This window comes from Schistocerca nitens, chromosome 2 (assembly GCF_023898315.1).
Source record: "Schistocerca nitens isolate TAMUIC-IGC-003100 chromosome 2, iqSchNite1.1, whole genome shotgun sequence".
In the NCBI taxonomy this organism is placed as follows: Eukaryota; Metazoa; Arthropoda; class Insecta; order Orthoptera; family Acrididae; genus Schistocerca; species Schistocerca nitens.
The window spans coordinates 824,363,456-824,388,546 of record NC_064615.1 but is presented as its reverse complement, the minus strand read 5'-3'; the positions used below and the strand labels follow the sequence as shown (position 1 = coordinate 824,388,546).

The 25,091-nt window shown below is 38.7% G+C and overlaps 1 protein-coding gene across 1 annotated transcript in view; it reads right to left on the bottom strand.

The window, feature by feature from the left end:
• LOC126237082 (transmembrane protein KIAA1109 homolog) overlaps positions 1-25,091 on the bottom strand; it is a 567,281-nt gene that overhangs the window by 128,242 nt on the left and 413,948 nt on the right. The window contains exons 63-68 of the mRNA XM_049946881.1: positions 24,555-24,680; positions 19,261-19,537; positions 16,028-16,227; positions 15,398-15,627; positions 14,624-14,770; positions 3,075-3,227 (exon numbers count right to left, since the gene is read on the bottom strand). Coding sequence (XP_049802838.1) covers positions 3,075-3,227; positions 14,624-14,770; positions 15,398-15,627; positions 16,028-16,227; positions 19,261-19,537; positions 24,555-24,680 — 1,133 coding nt within the window. The remainder of the gene's footprint in view (positions 1-3,074; positions 3,228-14,623; positions 14,771-15,397; positions 15,628-16,027; positions 16,228-19,260; positions 19,538-24,554; positions 24,681-25,091) is intronic.

Here is a 25,091-nt window from a genome sequence, read left to right as displayed (position 1 = left end):
TGGCTGCTCTCTCAGTACACTGCATACCGTATTCTTTTAAATTTCCATTTTGTGGATAAGTTGACAAGTGATTACTGATGAATATTGCCCTAGTGTTTGGAATCTACTGCAGAAAGAACCATAAAGGGTAATCTTTGTAATTCAATCTAGAATAACTATGAATCACAGTGTGTGCAATCATGCGAAGTCTTAGCTTAAGAACGAGTCCAGAAAATAAATACATGAATCTGCAAATTATATTCCTTCTCAGAACTTTGTAGGTGTGGCCATTTGTCACAGCAAGTATATAAATATTCGTTTTATATACCACACATAAAATGTTCTCCTCTTTACGGTTAGCACATCAGCCTAGAACATAAGCTCGGATAAGTGATCTCTATATACAAATTTGACCTGTTGCTGGTAATGGTGAAAGGTCTTTCTGCTAACCAATGGTTATCAACCAACTGAAAATGTTAAACAATGGGAAGTAAAAATATCAACAATGTGGGAAAAGACAGATTGCTACTTACCGTAAAGATAATCATGCTAAGTTGCAGACAGACACAATTAAAGGACGCATAAGCTTTTGGACACACTCTTCAATGAAAAATGAGAAACACACTCCATTCATTCACACAAGCAAATGCGCCTCACACACATATGACCACCAACTCCAGCAGCTCGGGCCAGAATGGCATTTCAGTTGGTTGGCAATCACTTTTTTAAGTTAAACAAGTTTCACCATTTCTTGTCATTTAACTTCTTCCTCAGTGGTTTGGCAACTGCAGTTTGCTTACAAAAATTTTGCTAACACATTGACCTCTTAACTGTAACTGCTCTTACGCCACACTGTGTCAATATTTTCAAAATTCTTCTCCAATGTTTATGAATTAAACATGTTCTGCCTCCAACAACTTATTTTTTCTGATTTTACTAAACTGTTAATGCACACTGCGTGAAGAGTTTGACAGAGCACTGAAAGAACTAAGTCGAAACAAGACCCCGGGAGTAGACAACATTCCATTAGAACTACTGATAGCCTTGGGAGAGCCAGCCCTGACAAAACTCTACCATCTGGTGAGCAAGATGTATGAGACAGGTGAAATACCCTCAGACTTCAAGAAGAATATAATAATTCCAATCCCAAAGAAAGAAGGTGCTGACAGATGTGAAAATTACCGAACTATCAGTTTAATAAGCCACAGCTGCAAAATACTAACACGAATTCTTTACAGACGAATGGAAAAACTGGTAGAAGCCGACCTCGGGGAAGATCAGTTTGGATTCTGTAGAAATGTTGGAACACGTGAGGCAACACTGACCCTACGACTTATCTTAGAGAACAGATTATGGAAAGGCAAGCCTACATTTCTAGTATTTGTAGACTTAGAGAAAGCTTTTGACAATGTTGATTGGAATACTCTCTTTCATATTCTGAAGGCGGCAGGGGTGAAATACAGGGAGCGAAAGGCTATTTACAATTTGTACAGAAACCAGATGGCAGTTATAAGAGTCGAGGGGCATGAAAGGGAAGCAGTGGTCGGGAAGGGAGAGAGACAGGGTTGTAGCCTATCCCCGATGTTATTCAATTTGTATATTGAGCAAGCAGTAAAGGAAACAAAAGAAAAATTTGGAGTAGGAATTAAAATCCATGGAGAAGAAATAAAAACTTTGAGGTTTGCCGCTGACATTATAATTCTGTCACAGACAGCAAAGGACCTGGAAGAACAGCTGAATGGAATGGACAGTGTCTTGAGAGGAGGATGTAAGATGAACATCAACAAAAGCAAAACAAGGAAAAGGGAATGTAGTCGAATGAAATCGGGTGATGCTGCGGGAATTAGATTAGGAAATGAGACGCTTAAAGTAGTAAATGAGTTTTGCTATTTGGGGAGCAAAATAACTGACGATGGTCGAAGTAGAGAGGATATAAAACTTACACTGGCAATGGCAAGGAAAGCGTTTTTGAAGAAGAGAAATTTGTTAATATCAAGTATAGATTTAAGTGTCAGGAAGTCATTACTGAAAGTATTTGTATGGTATTTAGCCATGTATGGAAGTGAAATGTGGTTGATAAATAGTTTGGACAAGAAGGGAATAGAAGCTTTGGAAATGTGGTGCTACAGAAGAACACTGAAGATTAGATGGGTAGATCACATAACTAATGAGGAGGTATTGAACAGAATTGGGGAGAAGAGAAATCTGTGCACAACTTGACTAGAAGAAGGGATCGGTTTGTAGGGCATAGTCTAAGGCATCACGGGATCACCAATTTAGTGGAGGGCAGCGTGGAGGGTAAAAATCGTAGAGGGAGACCAAGAGATGAATACACCAAACAGATTCAGAAGGATGTAGGTTGCAGTAGGTACTGGGAGATGAAGAAGCTTGCACAGGATAGAGTAGCATGGAGATCTGCCTCAAACCAGTCTCTGGACTGAGGACCACAACAACAAAAACAACAACAACAGTTAATGCACTGCAGCAGACTAAACTTTGTGCCAATAGTATAAAGGGCAATGAAAAAGTTTCTTTTAAAAGCCCATAAAGTCAAGAATCGGTACTCCAATCAGGCAAAAATCACCAAGAGCGCTGAGGTGATCACCCCATCGACACACCAATTTGGAGATACCTGTTTGGTAAAAGACCATGTCCTACTGTGTGAAGAAGTCTGTAACTGCCTCTTACATCCCTCATCCAACAGGAATCATTGAGCTTTTCAAGGCCCTTTTTAGGGAAGCAAAGGCGTGATAATCACATGGGGAGAGATCACGACGATAGAGTGGATGCTCGAGTGTCACCCACTTGAGTACATTGGCACATTTAATGATTCTGGATATACTGCATGCACATCAGAAAGACATGAATGCTACAATAATCCCTTGCCTACATATCAGTGCTACATTGCATATATGCTGCAGTAACATCCTCAAACGGAAACTTTTTATTGTTCCTTATAGAAGAAACCTGTGGGTGGGAACACTATTCTTTCTTCTGAACTAACCATCTTCCCATCATGGGACAATGCAGTAACACAGTGCCATACCTTGTAACTACATCACATAAATAGTTGATGAAGATGACGACAAACTTACCTGCAGATGTTGTGTGTGTCACTAAAAGTCACCCTTGGTCCAGTTATACCACGCACTCTTAGTGATGCTGAACGCGAGGGACCTGTGCGTGGTGAGCTTTCAAAGCTTGCAGAGCTCCCATTAGCAACCAAAATAACAGCTGCATCATCTGGGCTAATGAATTACAAAAGCATTTTAAAAATCCAACACGAATAGATGAAAAATATTGATTAAATTATAAACAAGATTTACTCATTTCGACATAAAAATTTTTCCAAGGTATCAAACACAAGGTGATATTTAAACTGTTAAGTCCTTCTCCGGTGTTCAAAGAGAAATGGTTCTACCGGTTTTATTAAATAACAAATTGTTATTTTATGACCTTATGAGTTCAATTCCACATACCACAAATAATGGGCTGTAAATGGAAGGATACTTTGTCTGAAACAGTTATGTCTACTGACATTAAAAAGCTGCAACGAGAAACAATGCTCATGGCACTACAAGCAATGTGCAGAGGAAAAACAATCAGGCAGCATAGGAATGTATCCTCTTTTACAACTTATTTATATCACTTATTCTCTTTGACATTTCTTAGAGCTTCTTCAAATTCTTGGAAGAGGGAAAGTCTGATTCTGATAGCAATAGCAATGTGAACAATGTAGCATTTGTGATTATTCTGACTTGTCCTACGTATTAGATGCCACATATGAATAAAGAATTGTAAACCTACTGATAAGTAGTGTGTCACAAACATTTCTAATAAATGTTTACTTGAAATCAGCAGTTCTTAATGGAACAATGTGAAATCAAATCTTTTTATGAAAATTATGTATTCTGGTAATTTCCTGGGTAAATCTGAAGGTAACTGTTTACTAATATAGGCAACTGATAAGTTATTTAATGTTGAAATTGGATTTTCATTTTTCTTCTCAAGGCTGAGATTCACACATCACCTGACAAATGAACTTGTGCCCTAGATGTGATGTCAGATGAAACCATTCAATGACGGTATTATTCACCAATGCCACTTTTCCCCACACTTTTAGACAGCATATCCTACCAAAACTGACATGTTTTGGAGAGACCTTTAATGCAGAGCATCAATTAAACTGCATATGTTTTTAGTCTGTGAGTATGAATACATAGACCAAATACTGTACTGTACTTATGCAAACACACAAAACCAACATGGTACTTGCTCAGTTTGAACTATCACCCAATCACACCAAAGGGCACATGATGTCATACATCACTAGCCTATGATGCATGCATGCATGCTTGCTTGATAAATATGACAGGTTCTTATGAAACAACTCAAAACCAAAATAGCAACTTTCTACCTAACCTAGACTTGGGCTATCATAGCATGCTTCATTTCACAAAAGAATAAAGATAATTTTGAGGGAAATAAAATCTTGTGTCCTGGCAGAAAAATGTCCAAATGACATATGTACTTTGCTGTGATTGCTTGACAGCAGCAAACTGAGCAGTGCCATGTTGGTTTACATGCTTGAGAAGCTGGAGTGCCATATTTGGTGGTTTTTGTATTTATAAATGCGCACTACGAAAATATGCAATTTGATTGATATACCACACTGCTGCTCTCTCCAAAAAGTGTCATTTTTGGTTTGTTTTCTTGTCTAAGAGTGTAGGTAAATGTACACCAACAGATAAACTGTTAGCTGTATTCCAAGTCAAACAGCTTGAAGAGGCTTTTTATTTATATTTTAATGGCTGTTTTGCAGAGAAATTAGAACAATATTATAATTTTTAATGCATGTATTCTGCTTCCTCTGTGTACACATTTGTTTCAATCTCTGCTTACAGAGCTCTTTGACGGTATGGGACCATTTTTCTTTTCCTGTCTTGTTTGTCCCTTAAGACCACTTTTTGAACTTTGTTCCTAAATAAATTCCTATTATCCCAAGTGTCAATTATGTTTATGTTTGTTTCTCTGAGGTCATTTAATGTGTGAGTAAACCAATGCTGATTGTCCTTTCACCTTCATCAACCTGTCATCATCCATTCTAGCCAAATGTTCCTTCTTTTTTGCTTGGTGTGTAGTATGTTCTCTGCATGTTCATAGATTTCTTTGTTAGGTCATGACCTCTTGTTTACTGCTTCTGCTGCCCTTAGGTCAAGTATGTCTAGTAAACTGGGTATGTGGGCTTCCTAGACACTACAAGATTGACGATGAGGTTAACGAATACCACAGCAACAACCCAGAGCCTGGCTGCCACAGTTTTGTTTGTCGTGGGAGTTTGTGTTCTGATAGCACCTTAATTCTACGTTATCTTTTCTTTGCAGGGGTGTGTTTACATGTTTTAACATAATCTCTTACAGTGTTTTTTCTATTCAGTGTTTTCAGGTGGGCATTGCAGAAATTTTCTTTGCTTGTGTGCTTATTTTTATTGCTTGCATTATCTGTTTACTGCATTTGCCTACTCCAAAATGAGGAACCCATCTCTCCCACAGCCTGCTCAGGCGCCTCAGCTGCAAGCTGATGCAACGCCACTAACACAGATGTTTCAGTTTCAGAGGCAGCTGACTGAAACCCTTTAAACATTGTACCGCAGTTATTGGCGAAACAAACACCTAACACAGCCCAACAAGCAACAACTATAGCTCCAAGTGCTATACTGCCTTTTCACCAGTTTAACAAAAAAGAACAGGAATGACTTGAGTGGTTGCAACAGTATGAAGCTCACATCATTGCTCATGAAGTATCAGCTACTGTGAAACTACATTACTTTTCGTCAACAGTAGGAAGTGTAGTCTTTCGCCGCATTCAGAAATTGTTCCCTAATGTCACTTCGAGTGAACGGTCGTATGATCAGGGTATAGGTTCTCTAACTATCTATTATGACCAACAACTGACTGTGGTGACAGCTAGGTACCAATTCTTTAGTTGCAAGAAAAGATCGGATCAAAATTATCATGAGTGGGTAACAGATTTACAGAGTACAATGAGGAAATGCAAATTAAAATGTGCTTGAGATGCTTTATATTCAGATTTTATGTTGTGTGATGCAATTCTGTACAATGTAACTGATGTCAGACTCAGAAAACAGATTTTGAAACAGTCAGATCCATCTTCACTTAAAACTTCTGGGCTGATAGGCCGTGGTCGAGGTATAAAACTGTCTCCTGACGTTTCGTCTCCGACTGCGGGAGACATCCTCCGAGGTAAAGCGGCGAACTGCGAAGAGAACTCGAGGAAGCGTTGATTATATAGGCAGTACAGAGGGCGCCACTGTCGATCACATGGCGTCGGCTATGAGATTGTCTCTGGTAATGCCAACATTCTCGATTGAAAGTAATCGATCGTCACTCTTGCGGTGCAACGTTGACATCCAAATTTTATCCAGTTTAACACCTTCGTCTTTCTTGTTAAAATTATTACGATGTTTATCAATCACGATAGCCTCTCTATGCAAGCGTGCATAATAATGCGAGGTTTTTGATATGATGCTCGTCTTGCTGAATTTTATTTCATTGTCACCTTCCTGGTAAACATGTTCCGCTACGGCCGATTTATCCGTGTGACCCGGGTGGCAATTCCTCTTATGTTCGACAAGACGGGTGTTCACACTTCTCTTTGTGGTACCGATGTAAACCTGTCCACAACTACAAGGAATTTTATATACCCCCGGTGTAGCCAAAGGGTGCCGTGCATCTTTTGCCGACCTTAAAAATTCTTTTATTTTCCTAGTAGGTCTGAAAATAGTTTCCACCCCATACTTGCCTAAAACTTTCCCAATGCGATCTGTGACCTTGCTAACGAACGGAAGAAAAACTTTGCCCATGGACGACTGTTGTTCGTCGTTACTCCTGATTCTCTGCCTAGAGCGAAGTGCTCAGTCTATATCCTTGCTAGAATAGCCATTCTTCACGACAGTTGACCGTAGATGTTCAATCTCATCTTTTAAATAAACAGGTTCACAAAGTTTGTGCGCCCTGTCTACCACAGTTTTCATTACACCTTTTTTTTGTCTAAGGTGGTGGTTTGAATCTTTGTGTAGATAACGATCAGTATGTGTGGGCTTTCTATACACCTTATGGCCCAATGTTCCGTCCGGTCGTTTAATCACAGACACAGACACAGACACAGACCTATCAGCCCAGAAGTTTTAAGTGAAGACAATACCGGCCGTGAAAATTTACATTGTATGATCAAACGCCTTTACGGGGAGGATATGTCAGCATCGGTTCGACGATTTGAAGGAATGCGCAAGAAGAAAGAACAACAACTGTGTACCCTCACCTTCCTGTTACGCTGCAGGGACACTTCGACGGTTCCGAAATTTCTGAAGGTGAAGAGGATGTTTCGCTCGGCCTAGGCACATCGGATTTACAACCGTATGGAGTCTGCAATGCTACGTGAGAGGATTCATCACACGCGGCGAGCACTGGCGGTAAACAGCAGTAAAATTTTTCATCTCCACTTGTTTCTTAGTAATACTATGCAGTGTGGTGATTGGAATAATATTGACGGTCTAACATTCAAAACTATGGAAGTTAGTGCAGAAATATCAGCAAACAGGCAGAAGAAGTTCAATAACTTACAGAACAACATTTCTGGGGGTTCAATTGAGGACAATTCTCGAACTGTTATTAACCTATCTGATAAAGATTTGTCAAAAGTTGAAATTTCTGTACTAGCGAAAGGAGGCAATTTTGCTGTGACACCCCAAAACGTACCCACAGAGGATATTGTAGCAAATATTGAGACCGGTATCCGTCAGCTTCCACAGCAGTCCGCTGACATAATTAGGATGGAAACGGCTAGGATTTTACGTACATGTAAGCCACCTAAAAGTAATTTGTCGCAGGCTCAAAGGAAGGCGCTGAGGGATATAAATGGAGATAAAAATATTATTGTTCTTAATGCAGATAAGGGTAATGCCACCGTCATACTGAACAGTGAGGACTATCATGGAAAAATCAATGATATTTTGGTTCCCTCCAATTACAAAAAGCTCCAGAAAGATCCGACTATGAAGATTTTAAGAATGACAAATCGACTGGTGAAAGCGTCTTCATTTGGTTCCGACGGTAAGAAGCTGCTTTGTAAAACAGAAGCGTACCCACCTAGACTTTATGGCTTACCCAAAGTTCATAAACCTGGGATTCCGTTGAGGCCAATTGTCAGCACTATAGGCGGACCAACACACGAGTTAGCTAGACACCTTGCCTCAATGCTGCAGCCTTACGTTGGTAGGACGGACAGTCATATTAAAAATTCAGCTCATTTCATTGACAAGTTAAAGGAAACGAGCGTGGGCCCGGATGATATCCTCATCAGTTTTGACGTTGTGTCGTTATTTACCGTGATTCCGGTAAACGAGGCTATCTTATGCATAGCGGATATTTTTCCCACCGATATTGTGGCATTATTCCGACACTGCCTCACCACAACCTACTTTCAATACAATAGTGACTTTCATGAACAGATTGACAGGGTGGCTATGGGCAGTCCTCTCAGTCCTGCTGTGGCTAACTTATTTATGGAGACTTGAACAACGGGAGTTGCAGACTGCCAGTAAGAGACCAGCCAGATGGTATCGCTATGTCGATGACACGTTCGTAGTATGGACACATGGAGCAGAGGAGTTGGATGCCTTCTTGACACATTTAAACAGCAATAATCCGAAAATCCAATTCACTATGGAGACAGAAAGGAATGGGCAATTGAACTTCCTGGATGTGTCTGTGATTAAACGACCGGACGGAACGTTGGGCCATAAGGTGTATAGAAAGCCCACACATACTTATCGTTATCTACACAAAGATTCAAACCACCACCCTAGACAAAAAAGAGGTGTAATGAAAACTGTGGTAGACAGGGCGCACAAACTTTGTGAACCTGTTTATTTAAAAGATGAGATTGAACATCTACGGTCAACTTTCGTGAAGAATGGCTATTCTAGCAAGGATATAGACTGAGCACTTCGCTCTAGGCAGAGAATCAGGAGTAACGACGAACAACAGTCGTCCATGGGCAAAGTTTTTCTTCCGTTCGTTAGCAAGGTCACAGATCGCATTGGGAAAGTTTTAGGCAAGTATGGGGTGGAAACTATTTTCAGACCTACTAGGAAAATAAAAGAATTTTTAAGGTCGGCAAAAGATGCACGGCACCCTTTGGCTACACCGGGGGTATATAAAATTCCTTGTAGTTGTGGACAGGTTTACATCGGTACCACAAAGAGAAGTGTGAACACCCGTCTTGTCGAACATAAGAGGAATTGCCGCCCGGGTCACACGGATAAATCGGCCGTAGCGGAACATGTTCACCAGGAAGGTGACAATGAAATAAAATTCAGCAAGACGAGCATCATATCAAAAACCTCGCATTATTATGCACGCTTGTATAGAGAGGCTATCGAGATTGATAAACATCATAATAATTTTAACAGGATAGACGAAGGTGTTAAACTGGATAAAATTTGGATGTCAACGTTGCACCGCAAGAGTGACGATTGATTACTTTCAATCGAGAATGTTGGCATTACCAGAGACAATCTCATAGCCGACGCCACGTGATCGACAGTGGCGCCCTCTGTACTGCCTATATAATCAACGCTTCCTCGAGTTCTCTTCGCAGTTCGCCGCTTTACCTCCGAGGATGTCTCCCGCAGAAGGAGACGAAACGTCAGGAAACAGTTTTATACCTCGACCATGGCCTATCAGCCCGGAAGTTTTAAGTGAAGACAATACCGGCCGTGAAAGTTTACATTGTATAGTCAGATCCATCATTTCAGCACATAGTGCAAATTCTGGATCAGTATGATTCAGGTGCCATAACGGCCGATAAATTTGAGCAGCCACCAATTTGTCAGGTTAAGTCGGTCCTTGCTCACGACTGGCCCAGTAGGCAGTAACAGCACATGCACACCAAGCCGTGTAAACAGTTCTCTAAACAGGTGAATAAAATTACGTCATGCACTCGGTTCTATTCACAGCACAAATGCCAAGAGTGCCCGTTGAGACAAGCACAGAGTTATGGTTGCCACAAGAAATATCACGCACAATCCGTATGTTTGCAATGAAACAAACATAATAATTCTGCCCACTCACACAATTCTTGTCACAAGGCCCACATAATCAATGTAGTGTATTCAAAGACTGTTGCAGGCAGTTTCTCCTGTGCTATGCCAGTCCAACAAACATTTTGTTCATTTGTATATTAGTGGAAAATGTGTTAAATTTCAGTTGGACACAGTGTCTCTGTTACATTACTGAAGCATAACACATATGAACTGTTAGGCTCCCCATGCCTGTTTGAAAATAGCGTGCACCTGACGGCTTAAAATGGACGAGGCATTCCCATTCACAGAAAATGTAATTTGCCTGTCATGTATTGCTTGCATATGTGAACTGTGACTTTCACTGTGCTACAATAACGCGTCTGTGACAACATATTTGGCCTTGATTCGTTTGATTTGTTTGGCTTTCAAATTCAGGGCAATGTGTTGCCAGGGACTGCATTCAATGCCAAAGACAGTGTAGGGCAAGTCCACTGGTTTTGCTCTCCAAACCTTCAGGTCGCATTTGCCTCCATGTCGACTTTAAGTCTATAGTCAACCCACAAATTGTGGTTGATACTTACCCATTGGCATGCCCAAAGGCTCTAAAGGACAGATTAGTCACTGGTCATTACCTTTTGAAAATTGATTTGCACAACGCATATCTTCAAATACAGCTAGATGAAGAATCTCAAACTGTGTGTGTTGTGAACATCATCTGGCTTGTTTACATATTTATGTTTGCCTTTTGGCAGTGCTTTCACACCCGCCATTTTCCAACAGTATTTGGAACAGCTAACTGCTGAAGTACCAAACTGTTCAAAATATTTGGACGATATTGTAGTAGCAGGTCATACACCTGAAGAACATATTGCAAATTTGCATGCTTTGTCAAGCGTGTTATCTGATGCAGGACTTAAGAGCAGACTGGACAGGTGTGATTTCTTAAAACCTGATTTGCAGAATCCTGGTCATGTCATTAACAAGAAGGGTGTACATCCTCTCCAGTAACGTTTGTCAGCCATATGTGACCTGCCAGATCCTCGCAACATCACAGGATTGCAGTCAGTATTAGGGAAAATGAACTATTACATTCAGTTCATACCCAATGCTACACAAATCGCAGCTCCATTGCACTGCAAGAACATCCCCTTTGTTTAAACAGATGAGTGCCATGTAGCTTTTCAGAAACTTAAAGCTGCATTGCTCAGTGATCGAGGCTTGGTTCATTTTGATCCTGATGAACCAGTTGTGTTGCAAGTTGATGCTTCCTCTTACAGAATCAGTGCAGTGCTTTCGCACAGATTTAATGTTAAATACAGGCCTACTGCTTTCGCATCAGAAGTGTTGTCCAAAGCTAAGTGTAACTATTCACAAATAGAGAAAGTGGCATTGGCTATTGTGTAAGGTGTCACCAAATTTAAACACTATTTATATGGCACAAAATTCTACTTATTAATGGATCACAAGCCATTGCAGTCCTTGCTTCATCCGATGAAACCAGTTCCTGTCTGAACTGTCCAAAAATTGCACAGATGGGCTTTGTAGTTGTTTCAATACCAGTACGAGATTGTGTATTGTCCAACAGCTCAACATGGTAATGTGGACGCACTTTCACTTCTTCCCATTGGCCCTCATACAGACTTGGACACTTTTGCTGCATCTTCTTGTCACATCCATGCTCATGATTCTGAATTGATTCAATCCTTTCCTCTGAACTATAGGAAACTTGCACAGGCCATGGAAGCTGATTCAGATCTGAACATTTTGCTAAAATACATTTGCACATCTTTGCCTCACTCATTGCGTAGCATAAAGAACTCTATAGTGCGCCAATACTTTGCACTTCAGCATAGCCTTGCTGTACAGCAATGTGTGATTCTTTTCAAAATGAGAGTTGACTGTCACATCTGTGGATCCCCAGGGCTTTGCAAAAAGAAGTGTTGCAGTTACTTCACCAGAGACACTAGGGGACTGTTTGTACAAAACAGTTAGCACATCGACACTGTACTTTGCAGGGTATGGACACCCAAATAGAACAGATTACATCACAGTGCCATGCATGTGCGGAAAATCAGTCTGCTCCACCAAAAAAATTCTCTGCTTGGCCTAAGTTGCAATCAACATGGTAACATGTGCACATAGACTTTACGGGACATTTTTGGAACATTTGTTGGTTGATTGTGGTAGACTTTCATAGCAAGTCTCCTTTTTCCATGCCAATGAACTTGGTAGTGTCACGCAGCACAATTCAGGAGTTGTACTCTATTTTTTGCCTTGAAGGTTTGCCTGAAGTCATAGTGTCGGACAACAGTCCTCAGTTCACGTCAAATAAATCTGAAACATTCTGTGAATGCTATGGCATACAGCATCTAACAAGTGCGCAATTCCATCCACAATCCAGTGGCAAAGCCGAACAATTTGTCAGAACCTTCAAGCAGCAGATGGCCAAACTTCACATTACACACACCAGGGATCAAGCACTGCAACTGTTTCTTGCCTTCTATCATTAGCACCCATAAGACGGATCATCACTGGTGGAATTGCTTCATGGAAACTGCCATCGGACACTGCTCCATCTGCTCCACACTCCTCAGCATCCGGTGCCAAAGGAAGGTTGCAAGTGGCTTCTTCAGGCCCAGACGAATTGCAGTGCTGACATCACAATCAAATTCGCCACTGTCATGTGCATGGTAATCTTTCTGTATCTGTTCACCAAGATTCACAGATCCCGAGGACAGTGCAGCCACAGATGCCACCTGAAGGTGTCATCACAGCACCGCAGGACGACTTTATAGAGATGGTACCTTCGCCTTCTCTTGTCCTACCGATGGAGCTTGACCCGCCCATGATGCAGCGGCCAACACCTACCCTTCCAAGTGTTTTCCAGGGGACACTTCCACCAGAGCGAAGGCCAGATGATGGGGTACAACCGGAAATCTGATGTCCCCTGCAGCCACAGCTTCCGGTCCAACAGGGCGTCAATGCTCTTGCCTCCCCTCCCGTTGTCATGCTACATATACAATAACGGTCTGTTGCTTTGAAGGGGGGGAGGGGGAGGGAGGAATGTTACAGTTTAAAGTCAAGCGCTGGCACACCAGTTGGGAATGACAGGGAAGAGAAGGCTGGGAGAAGAACTTGGCCAATCGCACGCTGACAGGACTTCCCTCCAGCACAACAGCGGCCCCTATGTCAAGAGGACATAAGCGCCGCGACCGGCTGGTCATGGCCCACTTCAATAGCAGCATCACAATTAGCCACTTGGATAGCAGTGTCAATGTCAGGCACTTCAATTATTTCGTATGCTGCCCTTTTCTTGCAACACATCTGTGTGATTTCCAAAGTTAAGTATTGTATTTGATTAATTGTAATAAAACTCATTAATACGGCTTGTTTGAGTGTTTGTCCAGTGAACCAAGTATGCAGGCTTCATTCACACTAAAAAAATAAATAATAAATGGTACTTCAAACTAGCAAAACAAACCTGAAAATGGCAAAAAATAACACTGAAAGCGGCAAAAAATAACACTGAAAGTGGCAGAAAAATATAGAAAGGAGAAATTTTTTTACCTTAACATAAAAAATTATTACTAACAAGCACTAATGTTTTATTTTCCATGCCTGTTTGCAGACTTTTACAATGTCATTTAGCTATGTCATGTAACATTATTGAACTCATTGTTTTAGTAAGTGTTCACCGTATGTGTAGAAGGACAACACTGTCTTTCACACCATTTCATAAAAGTCCATGTTTCTTACATACGAAGAAATTTATGGTACAACTGGTGCAAACTGATCATCAACAGGCTCTGAGAAAAGTTCAGTAGACAGAAACAACTACTTTGGAATAAGCGTACATGATTATTGATTCATTACTGACAGTATAATGTAACTTTCATAAGCTTTCAGAGTCAGTGGCTCCTCCTTCTGGCAGAAGTGTTGAAGGGGAAGGAAGAGGGGTGAAGGAAATGGACTGGAGAGGTTTGGGGAAAGGGGTATAGTTCAGAAAAGTCACCCAGAACTGGGGAACAACTGAGACTCACTGGACGGGATGAGAGGGTGAGTCTTCATTGGTCCGGGTTCTGAGTGACGTTTCTGAACTGTACCCATTTTTATTGATACAGGAGAACACAAATCTGTTACTTAAAAATTATTTTTTTAATGTAGGTAAATGGTTACTTCTTGCTCTGTGAATATCTCAAACATTACAACATTTCCTGAATTAAAATATGTTTTGTACAAATTCCTGATAATACTACTTCAGTGTAGTCTACTGATAATTTATTTAAGTCTAAACCAAATATGCAGTTGTTCCTATTTGAAAACGTTTTATAGAACAACTGTATATTGATGTACAAATTGTTAATGCAATTGCAGCCCTGACATCTCAATATTTTGATTATTGGCAGACAAGTTATTCCACTCGTCACTGAAACTTCCAGAAAGTATGTTATTTTTCTTCCACATCTTTCTTTATAATGACAACAGCAAAAACTGATTTAAAAATGTTACATTTCAAAATTATTTCTGCTCACAAATTACCTGTCTGTCTCCACCTGGTGCTCTGGTGTAGGAGATGGAACAATGAATGATCGAGAGCGGTAGGTACTTGCTTTTGACCCAAGACCAAATTTGCCTTTAATTGATGATGCTTTCACACTCTGCCTCCTTAACTTCTGTATCATATCCCTGTAAAAGTGATATTTGTAATAATAATTATTATTATCAATACAAAATCTGGAAATACAATACATTTTGCTAGATGCCAAGGTACTGACACTGATTTACCCATCTTCTAAACATCCATTTTTCATTATCTTTATCTTATTCTTTTATTGACAATGACATAATGTGAGAAACAGTTTTTTTCAATTAATGATTAAAAAGTGATTTCTCTAACTAACTCAGTTGATAGAGTAGAATGGTGCCGATAACAAAGTGAGCGGAAATAAATAATCATCAAACACACCAATCAGGCTCCATTTTCAACCATTTACAAAACCTAAGTGGATTCAAATAGTTTTCTACTGCAACATTAAAAACAAACATGCCATGAAGCTTAACTGATTGCTAAGGCCACAGTTAAATTTAAAAACTATAATAACCTAAAATTAATCAATACAGTTACTGCAAATACAGGCTATAACTTTGATGTGATTCTGAATAATGTGCAAGAAATGTCTTTTATGTAAGTCACTAGAAACTCCCATTGAGATAAAATATAGAATTGAGTAGTTTACATTCCAATGGTACACAGTCTTCAGTGACTCAAAAAAATATACATAAGATCATCACATATTAGGTCTGCTTAGATACCTTCTGAAATCCTTGAAAACCATTGCTTCAAGTTCTTGCAGTCTTTTCATTTCTTGTTCAATTGTACCATGAGAAGCACCCAGTGATCTTAAGTCATTTATTATTTTTGCCTGCTCATTCATCTCCTTTTCTATTAACTTCGACCTTTTCTTGGCATCAATTGATGGGTCGAACACAAATGCAGGCAAGCTGTCAGTTAAATTCCGACTTCGCTTGAGAGTTATGCTCTCCTAAATGAAAGATAGTATATATGAGATGACAATTATGATAGATATGTGCATAATAATTACATGTAAAATACTTATCTCAACAGTAAATAAACCTCCAATAGTAGAACCATTTTGATTAATTAAGCTTAATAATAAAGCAAAGTTCTTGGTAAGCCTCCTACGAAAAAAAGCTAAACAACCAGTGTATCAATAATAAGGTAACACAGAAGTTGCTGAAATTCCGAAAATTATATACTTATTTGTAATACCGCTGATCAGCTCACATTACTTGAACATAAACCCACTATCAACTACCTAATGGGCCCCCTCTCCACCCCTCAGCTTCATGACTTTTTCACTTGCTAAAATTGAGAGAACACTATATCTTAAATGTAGTGATTCACAGTGAGTCAAGACTTACAAGTGAAGCTGTATTTCCATCAACCTGATCAGTTTCATCACTGTCATAGCTTGTTGCATTTGCTTCATCTTCTTCTTGTGAGCCTGTGAGCATTGTTAATGTATGTCCCAATGCTGACAGCTGTTTTCCAACATTGACGTCAAGATGAATATCTACACCTTCCATTTGCCACTGCACATTTAAAAACCATTTTGCATTTTCTGAAACAAAACAAAAAGGATGGAAATGTAATTTCTTCTCAAAAATGTTTAAACTGATGTTATAGATTACACTATACATGCATTTTATACTGTCAACTACGTATACAGTGGTGTTAGGGAACTTTATATATAAAAATACTGATCAAATTACTTATTTTCCTTCATGTGGAACACTGCTCTCAACTGAAAACAGCTCATTGAAGGCATTTTATGATTTGCAGTATGTTCAGTTCTGAAATCATTTCTCTAAAGAGCATAGGAAACTAAACACACCAGTCCTGCAATCCTTGTGGACTTACTGTAGTAAATGAGATAACACGAAAGGGGGGAGGGGGGGGGGGGGAGGAGGAGGAGAAGAAGAAGAAGAAGAAGAAGAAGAAGAAGAAGAGACATCATTTACCCTACAGACAATCAGAATCAATGTTGCGCATTAGCCTTTATTATTGTTTCAACACACTATATGCTTCAGTTGTGCAATGGCGTAGCCAGCACACACACTTGAGTGCTGGCTCCAGTCCTTTGAATGGTTAAATTTTAATACATGGGTGTAGAATTTCCTGGCACTTCAGAAAATGAAACACACGGAAGAAAACTCCTTTTGGAAAGATTTTTGATGAGCAGCAACATGTACGCTACATTACGAAAGTACACGCGGCTTATGATTGATTCAGAAATCAACTTCAACTTACAGAGTGTGTTCAAAAACCAACAGGGATGTGCATCAAAATCATACGAGTAATCGATAGACCAATGTGGGCTGGATGCTAGGGGCTTCGTGAATCAAGGTATTTTCGCCTCAAGGATATGAATTCCCCCCCCCCCCCCCCCCTTAGATCCGAGCCTATTGTACATACGTGAATCTGGCAGCTTGGGCACGGCAGAAAATTTTCCCTGGTTGCCTCTAGCTGTTTGCTGTGACTGCTTACACAGCCAACAGCCACATTTCTGTAGCCACAAACTGGAGAAGGTACTACTCACACGTCACTCAACTGCACATGCACATGAGCCCACTCGTAACTGCTAAAATGAATCTAATGTAAACAGTGGTGACGTCACGCTCACTGGAGGCAATTTGTTGTTATGAAGTATCGCATAGTCTTCCTAAAGCCTTTGAAACATTTTGCTGTTGGCAAACGCTTGTATGAGCACTGTGTTTTGTTTTGTATATTGCACATTTCCTTTGCAATTTATGTTTTATTTTCGTTTTTTTCCCCTCATTCATGTTTTATTGTTGCAGTATTATTCTGCAGTAGCAGGTTACAGTAATATTGTTTGTTTGAGTATCGATTCTTACCAGTCAAAATTACAAAAAATTAAACTGAAAACTAAAACAACAAAAAATTCCCGGAATTCTCTAAAATTCCCGGGTTTTTCCCGCTTTTCTCCCAAACGAAAAAATTCCTGGGTTTTTCCTGGATCTCCCGGTCATCCCGGGTCATATACACCCTGATTTACCACCTTAAGTTGGACCATGAGGTACCAAACACCACTAAAATTGTATTTCTAACCCTTTCATTAAAGAGATGTTCAGTTTCAAAGAATGTATACATTATTTTGGCACAACCTGTATATCAGAGCCATTCATTTCCTTCTGCTTTCTCAATAAGGCCATCTCAAAAAGCAGGAGGAACTTCCAGACGAGAATAGTAACCATATGAAATATCAAAATACAATCAAAATGATACATAAGCAAAAAGTACAAGAAGGCAATAAAGTTTGGTACATTGGCTACTGGTGTAAACACCTAAATAGATGAAGTAGTTAAAATATGTCACAGCAGATGGCATCTATAGATAGTGTGTAGAGAAAATGAGTTATCTTGAGATCTGTTCATAATGGTTGGCACACAACACAGAAGTAAATCAGGATCAGTTTGCAATGAGATAGAGACACTATCTATTCAGTTCAGCTGATCTTCCAAATTGTTTGCTGCCTCTGACAAAATTACAGGACCATTGATACATCTTAAAGTGTTAATTCCTTTCTCTTAACTTAAATGCCTCTTCCAAATTTCTCTTTACTACTTGCAGGCATTTGCAATGATGAAAATGTCTCTGTGCAGAACAATACGAGGGGCCTTCCCTTTCATTCTTGTCCTCCAAGTCCATGTTCTATAATTTTTTATACTCTTATTTTGCCAACAATCGAATTCAAGTCCCCCATTACAATCAAATTTTTAGCTATGTTAACAAACTGAATAATTTCTTTTATCTCATCATCCCTTTTTCAATCACTTCATCATCTGTTAAATATTAGAATATTTAGGAAAAATTTAGAGGAAGAAAATTCTAGATGAGAAAATTAATTCCTTCTTAGACATCCTCTCTATAAAACTGAAAACATTATACAGCATGCCCCCATACAATGTGAAAACACATAATATTTTATAATCAATTAAATAAATAAAAACAAGGGTTCGACACAAATGAATGAGTACTTTGTAGTACAGCTAATACTTGTAACTTCTTTTTGTAGTGAGACATTGCTTACATAAAATTATGTCTTTTTCATGGCATTAAAATGTTTTTGGAAAGAGCAGTGCAGTTATGTAAACATTTCTACAAAAGTTTCACTTCAAAAATTTACATCACTGTAATTATCTCTTCTAAGATCTCTGCATTTCTGTACAGTAAGATTAAAAAAGTTACAAGAACTGATCACATAGCAAACTACTTGTCTCCTTTTGTATGTTATTTGGGAGGCCAACATGTTGTCTTATCACTTTGCCAACGTATGATGAGCCTTGAAATGTTGTCTTGTTTTACTTAAATTATGCAAGAATCCCTATTTAGCTCATGTGTTAATTATGAGGTGAGTAAACCTGATTTGAACAAAATAACTTCTTAAGTGTGATTTATCATATTTATCAGATGTATCACTTGTTTGTGAAACAGTGCAGCCACTGTGGAATGCCTATCAAATATGAAACATTCCTCATCATTAAGAAAGTTGCAGTTGCAAAAAGAAGTTACACAAGAAATGAAAGAATTAAAATAGTTAGTGTTATCATAATAAAAGCTTAAGATGTCATACCACTGCCTTGTTTCTGTGCAATTGTGCGACTGCAGACTTCATAGGTTCCCTCAGACACCACACACAGATTCATTATATTGCTGTCACTCATATCAGGCTTCCAGTCATCAAGGCTTGTTTCAAAATCATCTGCAAAGCGAAGACACAAGCCCACAAATCGCCCTTTGCTCACAAGTGAACCAGAGCTACAAGCTGAAATGCTTGTGCTTTCTAGAGTCACCACCACAGCTCCTCTTGAGTCACCATCATACAATGTGCGGTTCATCCCCCAAGAAGTCTATAAAATAAAGAATATGCATTATAAAACATTGCTTAGTTTCAAATTAATGTTTTCTGACAAATGTTTTAAAATTTCTTATCAATAATCAAATGAGAAAATTCTTAGTACTTGTACATGAAGTATATGACATATAATTTAAGATTACTTCTTTCCAATAGGACAAGATTGGAATGAGGAGAAAAAGTATAAGAAGAGGATAACTATGGCAAGGCCAGCATAAACTAGCAAGAACTCTAGGCCTTAGAAAGCTATGTGATGTGTTATACAGAGTTACATACTCGTCAAGGTCTGCAAATGAAAAGTGCCCAATGATTATCGGGAGAGACACCCAGTATAAGATTACAGCAGTACTGGTCTTCTTCATACTCTGCCTGCAACATACATGACACTTAAGTTGCACGGGAAGCCCAATTCCTTACAGAAGATATTCAAGGGCAACCACACCACATTCAATCACCAGGCAGCAACCAAAGTGCCAGCAGGCGTTGCTGGCGCCACGGACCTCTTTCTCACGCCAACAACATAACAGGATGCAAGAACCGACTGTATCGTGGCATTGCAGGCTGTTATGCTGGCGCACAGTCCCTGAGAAGCAAGTTCACTCTGAGTGCGCTTCCTGGACCAGGTGCCGAATGCTTATGCATTTCTTCAATCGGGAGCTCATTCTGGAGGCATCCCTATACTGTCACTGCTATCCGAGACAGCCTTCTTGCACTGGATATTGCAACATGGTCACACAGAAGAAGGCATGGTCCCAATGTGGTGATCAACAGGCGGATATGTGATATTTCTGTGTTCATCTTTACTCATCTGATGGTTGGCGGTGCTGTCCGAGAATTTGGTGTTTTTTTATTTATTTATTTTTTTTTATCCACACCAACTCTTCCCATGTGGCAACATCCATTCGTTCTGTACGTCCATAACACAAAATTTTTCAAAGCAATTTTTTTAATATTATTTTTTTATTTTGGCAGTCGTCTTATGTTCACCTGAAACAGTCAGTTATTAAACATAGTTCCACATTTCAAAACATTAATCCCAGTTCAACTCCACCATTTGTAATGATGCTATATTCTTGAATGATACTTAAATTAACTTAACTTGGCTTGGAGTTCAATTGATGAAAGAATATAACAGTTTCCAACTTCACAAAATTTATTGACAACTGAACTGCATACTCGCAACTTTAACAAAACGCTGACTGACTGTACCCACAGACGTGGAAAAATACCTCATCAGTCAGATGAGTAACAATTTATTTTTTGTGTGTTTTGACTGTGACAAACAATTGTGTGGGAAGTTTTTACTGTTACTTCATGAACAACTCACCAAGCATCTTTCATCTTTATTCATCTTCACCAAACTTAGAAACTTTCTCACTGGGACCATCTTAAGTGTAAAATAGCCAATTTGCTCTTATCTTACTGACATAAATACAGATAGCTTTAACCAATAAGGTGATAATTTATTGTTAATCAAGTTATGGATTACATTTTTCAGACTTGCTTCTCTTTTGTTACACTAAGCATTGACAGAAAAACTACTGTTATCTGTTGATGGTATGATCCTCTTATGCTTCATGATACTTCACCTCTATCTTAAGTGTCCCACAAACTTTAATTCAGAAGTTTTGTTTTCTCCATTGTCAGGAAACAGTTGCTAACCTTAGTTCATAGCTTTTGTATCTCCTTGTGCCTTGTGCCTTGTGCCTGAAGTACTGTTAGAGTTCCCACAAGAACAGTTTATTTTGGACTTTGTCTAAACTAAGATTTCCACGAGCTTTTTTCTCGACAGTCTATTAACAGTCATCCAGGCCGTTTGTGTGAAATTCTGTTTGTTGTCCAAAGAAGAAGAGTAATTCTGTTTTCACAGTTGTTCCAAGAAGGAAATTTGTGTTTTCTTAACTCAAACAAACTTTGTGTTCATTGCACTCCTGGGCCTCTATTTTTGGTCTGCCTGCAAAGACACTTTCACTGGCAAGCATCACAGCTTGCACTCATATTGGTATCTGGCAGCACTCTGCGAGATTGTATCCCAGGCAACTCAAACACAGAACTTCTAAACAGTGTGTATTTGATATGCCTTATACACGGGCAACTCTTAAATTCAACCTACATATTTTTTACTGTGAAGAAGTAACTGTTGCTGTGGAACACTGAATAATTGCTACGAGTCCCTGGCACCTACAACATTGCAGATGTGTCAGATTGAGCATTGTCTAGTTTTTACAGGGAGCATGCCAAACAATTGTAGAAAACATAAATCACAGTTCCCTCCATATACATTTATGAAATTATAATCTTTGTACACAGCAGACAAAAATTATTTGAGGAAAATCATTTTAACCACACGTACAACACAAGAAATAAAAATAATTTTATGTTACCCACACACCATTTGAAATTATATGCACGAACTCCACAGTATATGGGGATGACAATATATAACAAGCTAATTGGCAAAAATATACTTAATATGAAGCCAGAGTGTCTAAAAATAAGGCTACAGCAGATTCTGTGGGATAAATGCTACTATTCAGTAGAAGAATTCATAGAGGATGACATGATAATTTGAGCAAGGGGTAATTAATTGTTAGTCTTTTATTGTATCTGTAACAAAATTGTATTATTATTATGATACCATTTGTTAAAATCAGTTGTTGTAATTAATTATTAGTTTTTTATTGTATGTGTATTTTTATATTGTACTATTGTTATGGTACCATTTGTTAAAATCAGGTGTTGTATGTATATGGTAAAACTTTACCAAAATTTTGACGTGTCTCCTGTACCTAAATCAAATTATTTAGATTATGTACGTTATGAGACTAATAAACCGCAATCCACAATCCACAATTATAGCCATCTGAGTGAGTAACTTTTATCGCTCAACACTTTCATTATCCACATGTCACGTGATAACAAGATAAATCAGCTTATATTGGACCACTGAAATGACTGGCCACCAAATTTGATTAGCACTTTTGTCCAATGACAGCAAATGTTGTACCTGTTAATAAATATCGAAAATACCTTGGCAAACAAGTTTACAGTACTGAGAGCCAACGGTATGTAAAATACAACCATCAAGGAGACTGGTATTTCTATCACAGTATTGACACCTTTTAATGATTTGGAAGAACACTCATTGAGCTAATCTTGAAATTAGTCAATGGCTCAATGCATTTTTATAGAATATGCAATAGTCATAGACAGTAATTCAATAAAAACAGAGACAGGTAAATCAATTCTAACTATAGATTACATTTCTCCTCATCCAGTCCTTAAAAAAATTGAGAAAATGGTATATAACAAAATACTGACAAATTTCTCAGAGCATGTCTTTGTAAATATCTCTCCATTGTCTTCTGTAAAGCATCTTTTGCAGAGAAAAGCAGTCCTATTGATGCAGTCTATGACCTTGTCTTGGTCTCTGACTCTGTGGGCATATACTTCTATGTGGTGCAGACTTCATTGCTGTTTTAAACCTATGTAAATGACTATTCAGAGATTTTTCAGAACAATTCAAAAAAACTTTAATAGCTGCTGATGGCATAGGCATACTAATCAAGGGCACAAACTCAACCATACCGGTAGCAGAACAGGGGAAACTGATTATCTGTTGACAATAATACATATTAATGGTCGTAAACTAAGTGTAGCTCAATCTTTAAAATCCATTGAAGTCTGGTTAACTAAGAATCTAAAATACATTCAGCAAACAAATAAATTAAACAAAAGACTTCTTGTGCCCTTCAAAGCATCAGCCGATTTGTTGACTGGAAGGTAAGGTCACTAGTTTATTTGTAATACTTAAATTCACTGATGCCTTACAATGTTATCTCAAGAGCAACTGACCAAAAGTAAAAAATAATCATTCAGGGAAAAGTTAGCAGTCAGAAATAGCATGCATTAGATAATCACACACCTATCAGATGTCTCTTCAAACACCACAATTCATTATTCCTCATGGACGTTTGTCCTAATAATTAAAATCAGTTTCAATTGAACTTTGATTTATGCAACTACAAAATGAAACACAAAAACAATTTTCATGTAGACTGTGCGTCCTCATCTACGGCTCAGGGCGTGGCTCTACTGTCTAATGTTCAACATCTTAAACAATTTCCAAACAGATATAAGGCAAGAAATCAGGAGGCCTTTCAAATTCAAAAGAAAATTAAAAACAGATATTAACAACTGCTGCACATTATCTACACATACAGATTCCAGGATTAAAGATTTCTGTTGCCTGTGTGACAAGCAGCAATGTCTCTTAGTAAATAGGTCTCTATTTTAACAGTACATGGGTAAGCATTTTAGGAAATGCAACCCAGCAAAAAAAGAATGCATTTTTGAAAGATATTTGATGTGCGTCAACATTTTCATTTTACGAAAGAATAATCACGAATTCCTATATTACAGCATGGTGGTTTCCAAGATACTGAAATCGAGACTGAAACTTGCTTTTATCGGCCAATAACAGCAGATATTCAAAGCATAGGACACATTATGCAGCCAGCCAATTACGTCATCATCATTAATCAGCACATACACACAAAGAGAAAAAGTTAATGGTTTGAATTAATACACATATAGTATAACCACAAGAAAAGTTAAGCTCTCACGTTTAATATAGGTCGCCAAAAATTTTTTGCTGTTTTTCTCAAGGTGTGGTTAGGTGGGATGCTAAGAGCAGCATCTTAAATTGCAGCAGCTGAATATTTATTCCGTTGATTATGTTTTATTGGTTTTATTGCTGCAGTATTATTGCTGCAGTAGTGGGCCAAAGAAATATTCTTTTTTAGAGTATCAATTCTTACCCGTCAAAATTACCATTCGAAATTACAACAGTTCATCTGAAAACTAATACAATGAAAAATTCTAAAAAATTCCTGAGCTTTCCCCAGATTTCTCTCAGACAAAAAAATTCCCAGGTTTCTCCTGGGGCACGGGTATCCCGAAATTATAGTCACAACACAATGACTCTTTTCTTTGGACTAAAGTTTACTTACCAAAGGTAATGGATTTAATGGCAGGCAAATACCCATGTCATCAACAGTTAGTTGCAAAAATAGTGTGCCCAAATGCGGAGTGCTTAGCTGACTTGTCAGTTGTCCAAAAGGAACTTTTTCAAAAACCTGAAAACAACAGCCAGGCATTACACGCTGTTTGCACCAAGATAAAACTTACCAGTTAAGCAACATATGTTCTAAACAAAGAAACAAACATGTGAGAGCAACATGAATAGAGACTGTAGCTCTATCTCTAATAAAGTATAATACCTATTTCCTAACTTTGTCTGACATGCTCCTTGTCACAAGATATACAGGGTTTCAAAGCACTCTTTATTGACAAGTGTACAATGTACAAAGAGGGGCGATACATGAAAAGAAAGATACATTCATCAAGTTTAAAAAATCCATCTCGTGGCTCATGTGCACTCTAGATAGCAGGCCTCTGATAGTTCTCTACAAGATCAGGTGAAGGGATTTTTGTGTTAGAATATGTGAAGTGTTCCATCAGTTACATGCATTCAGCATGCACTCATA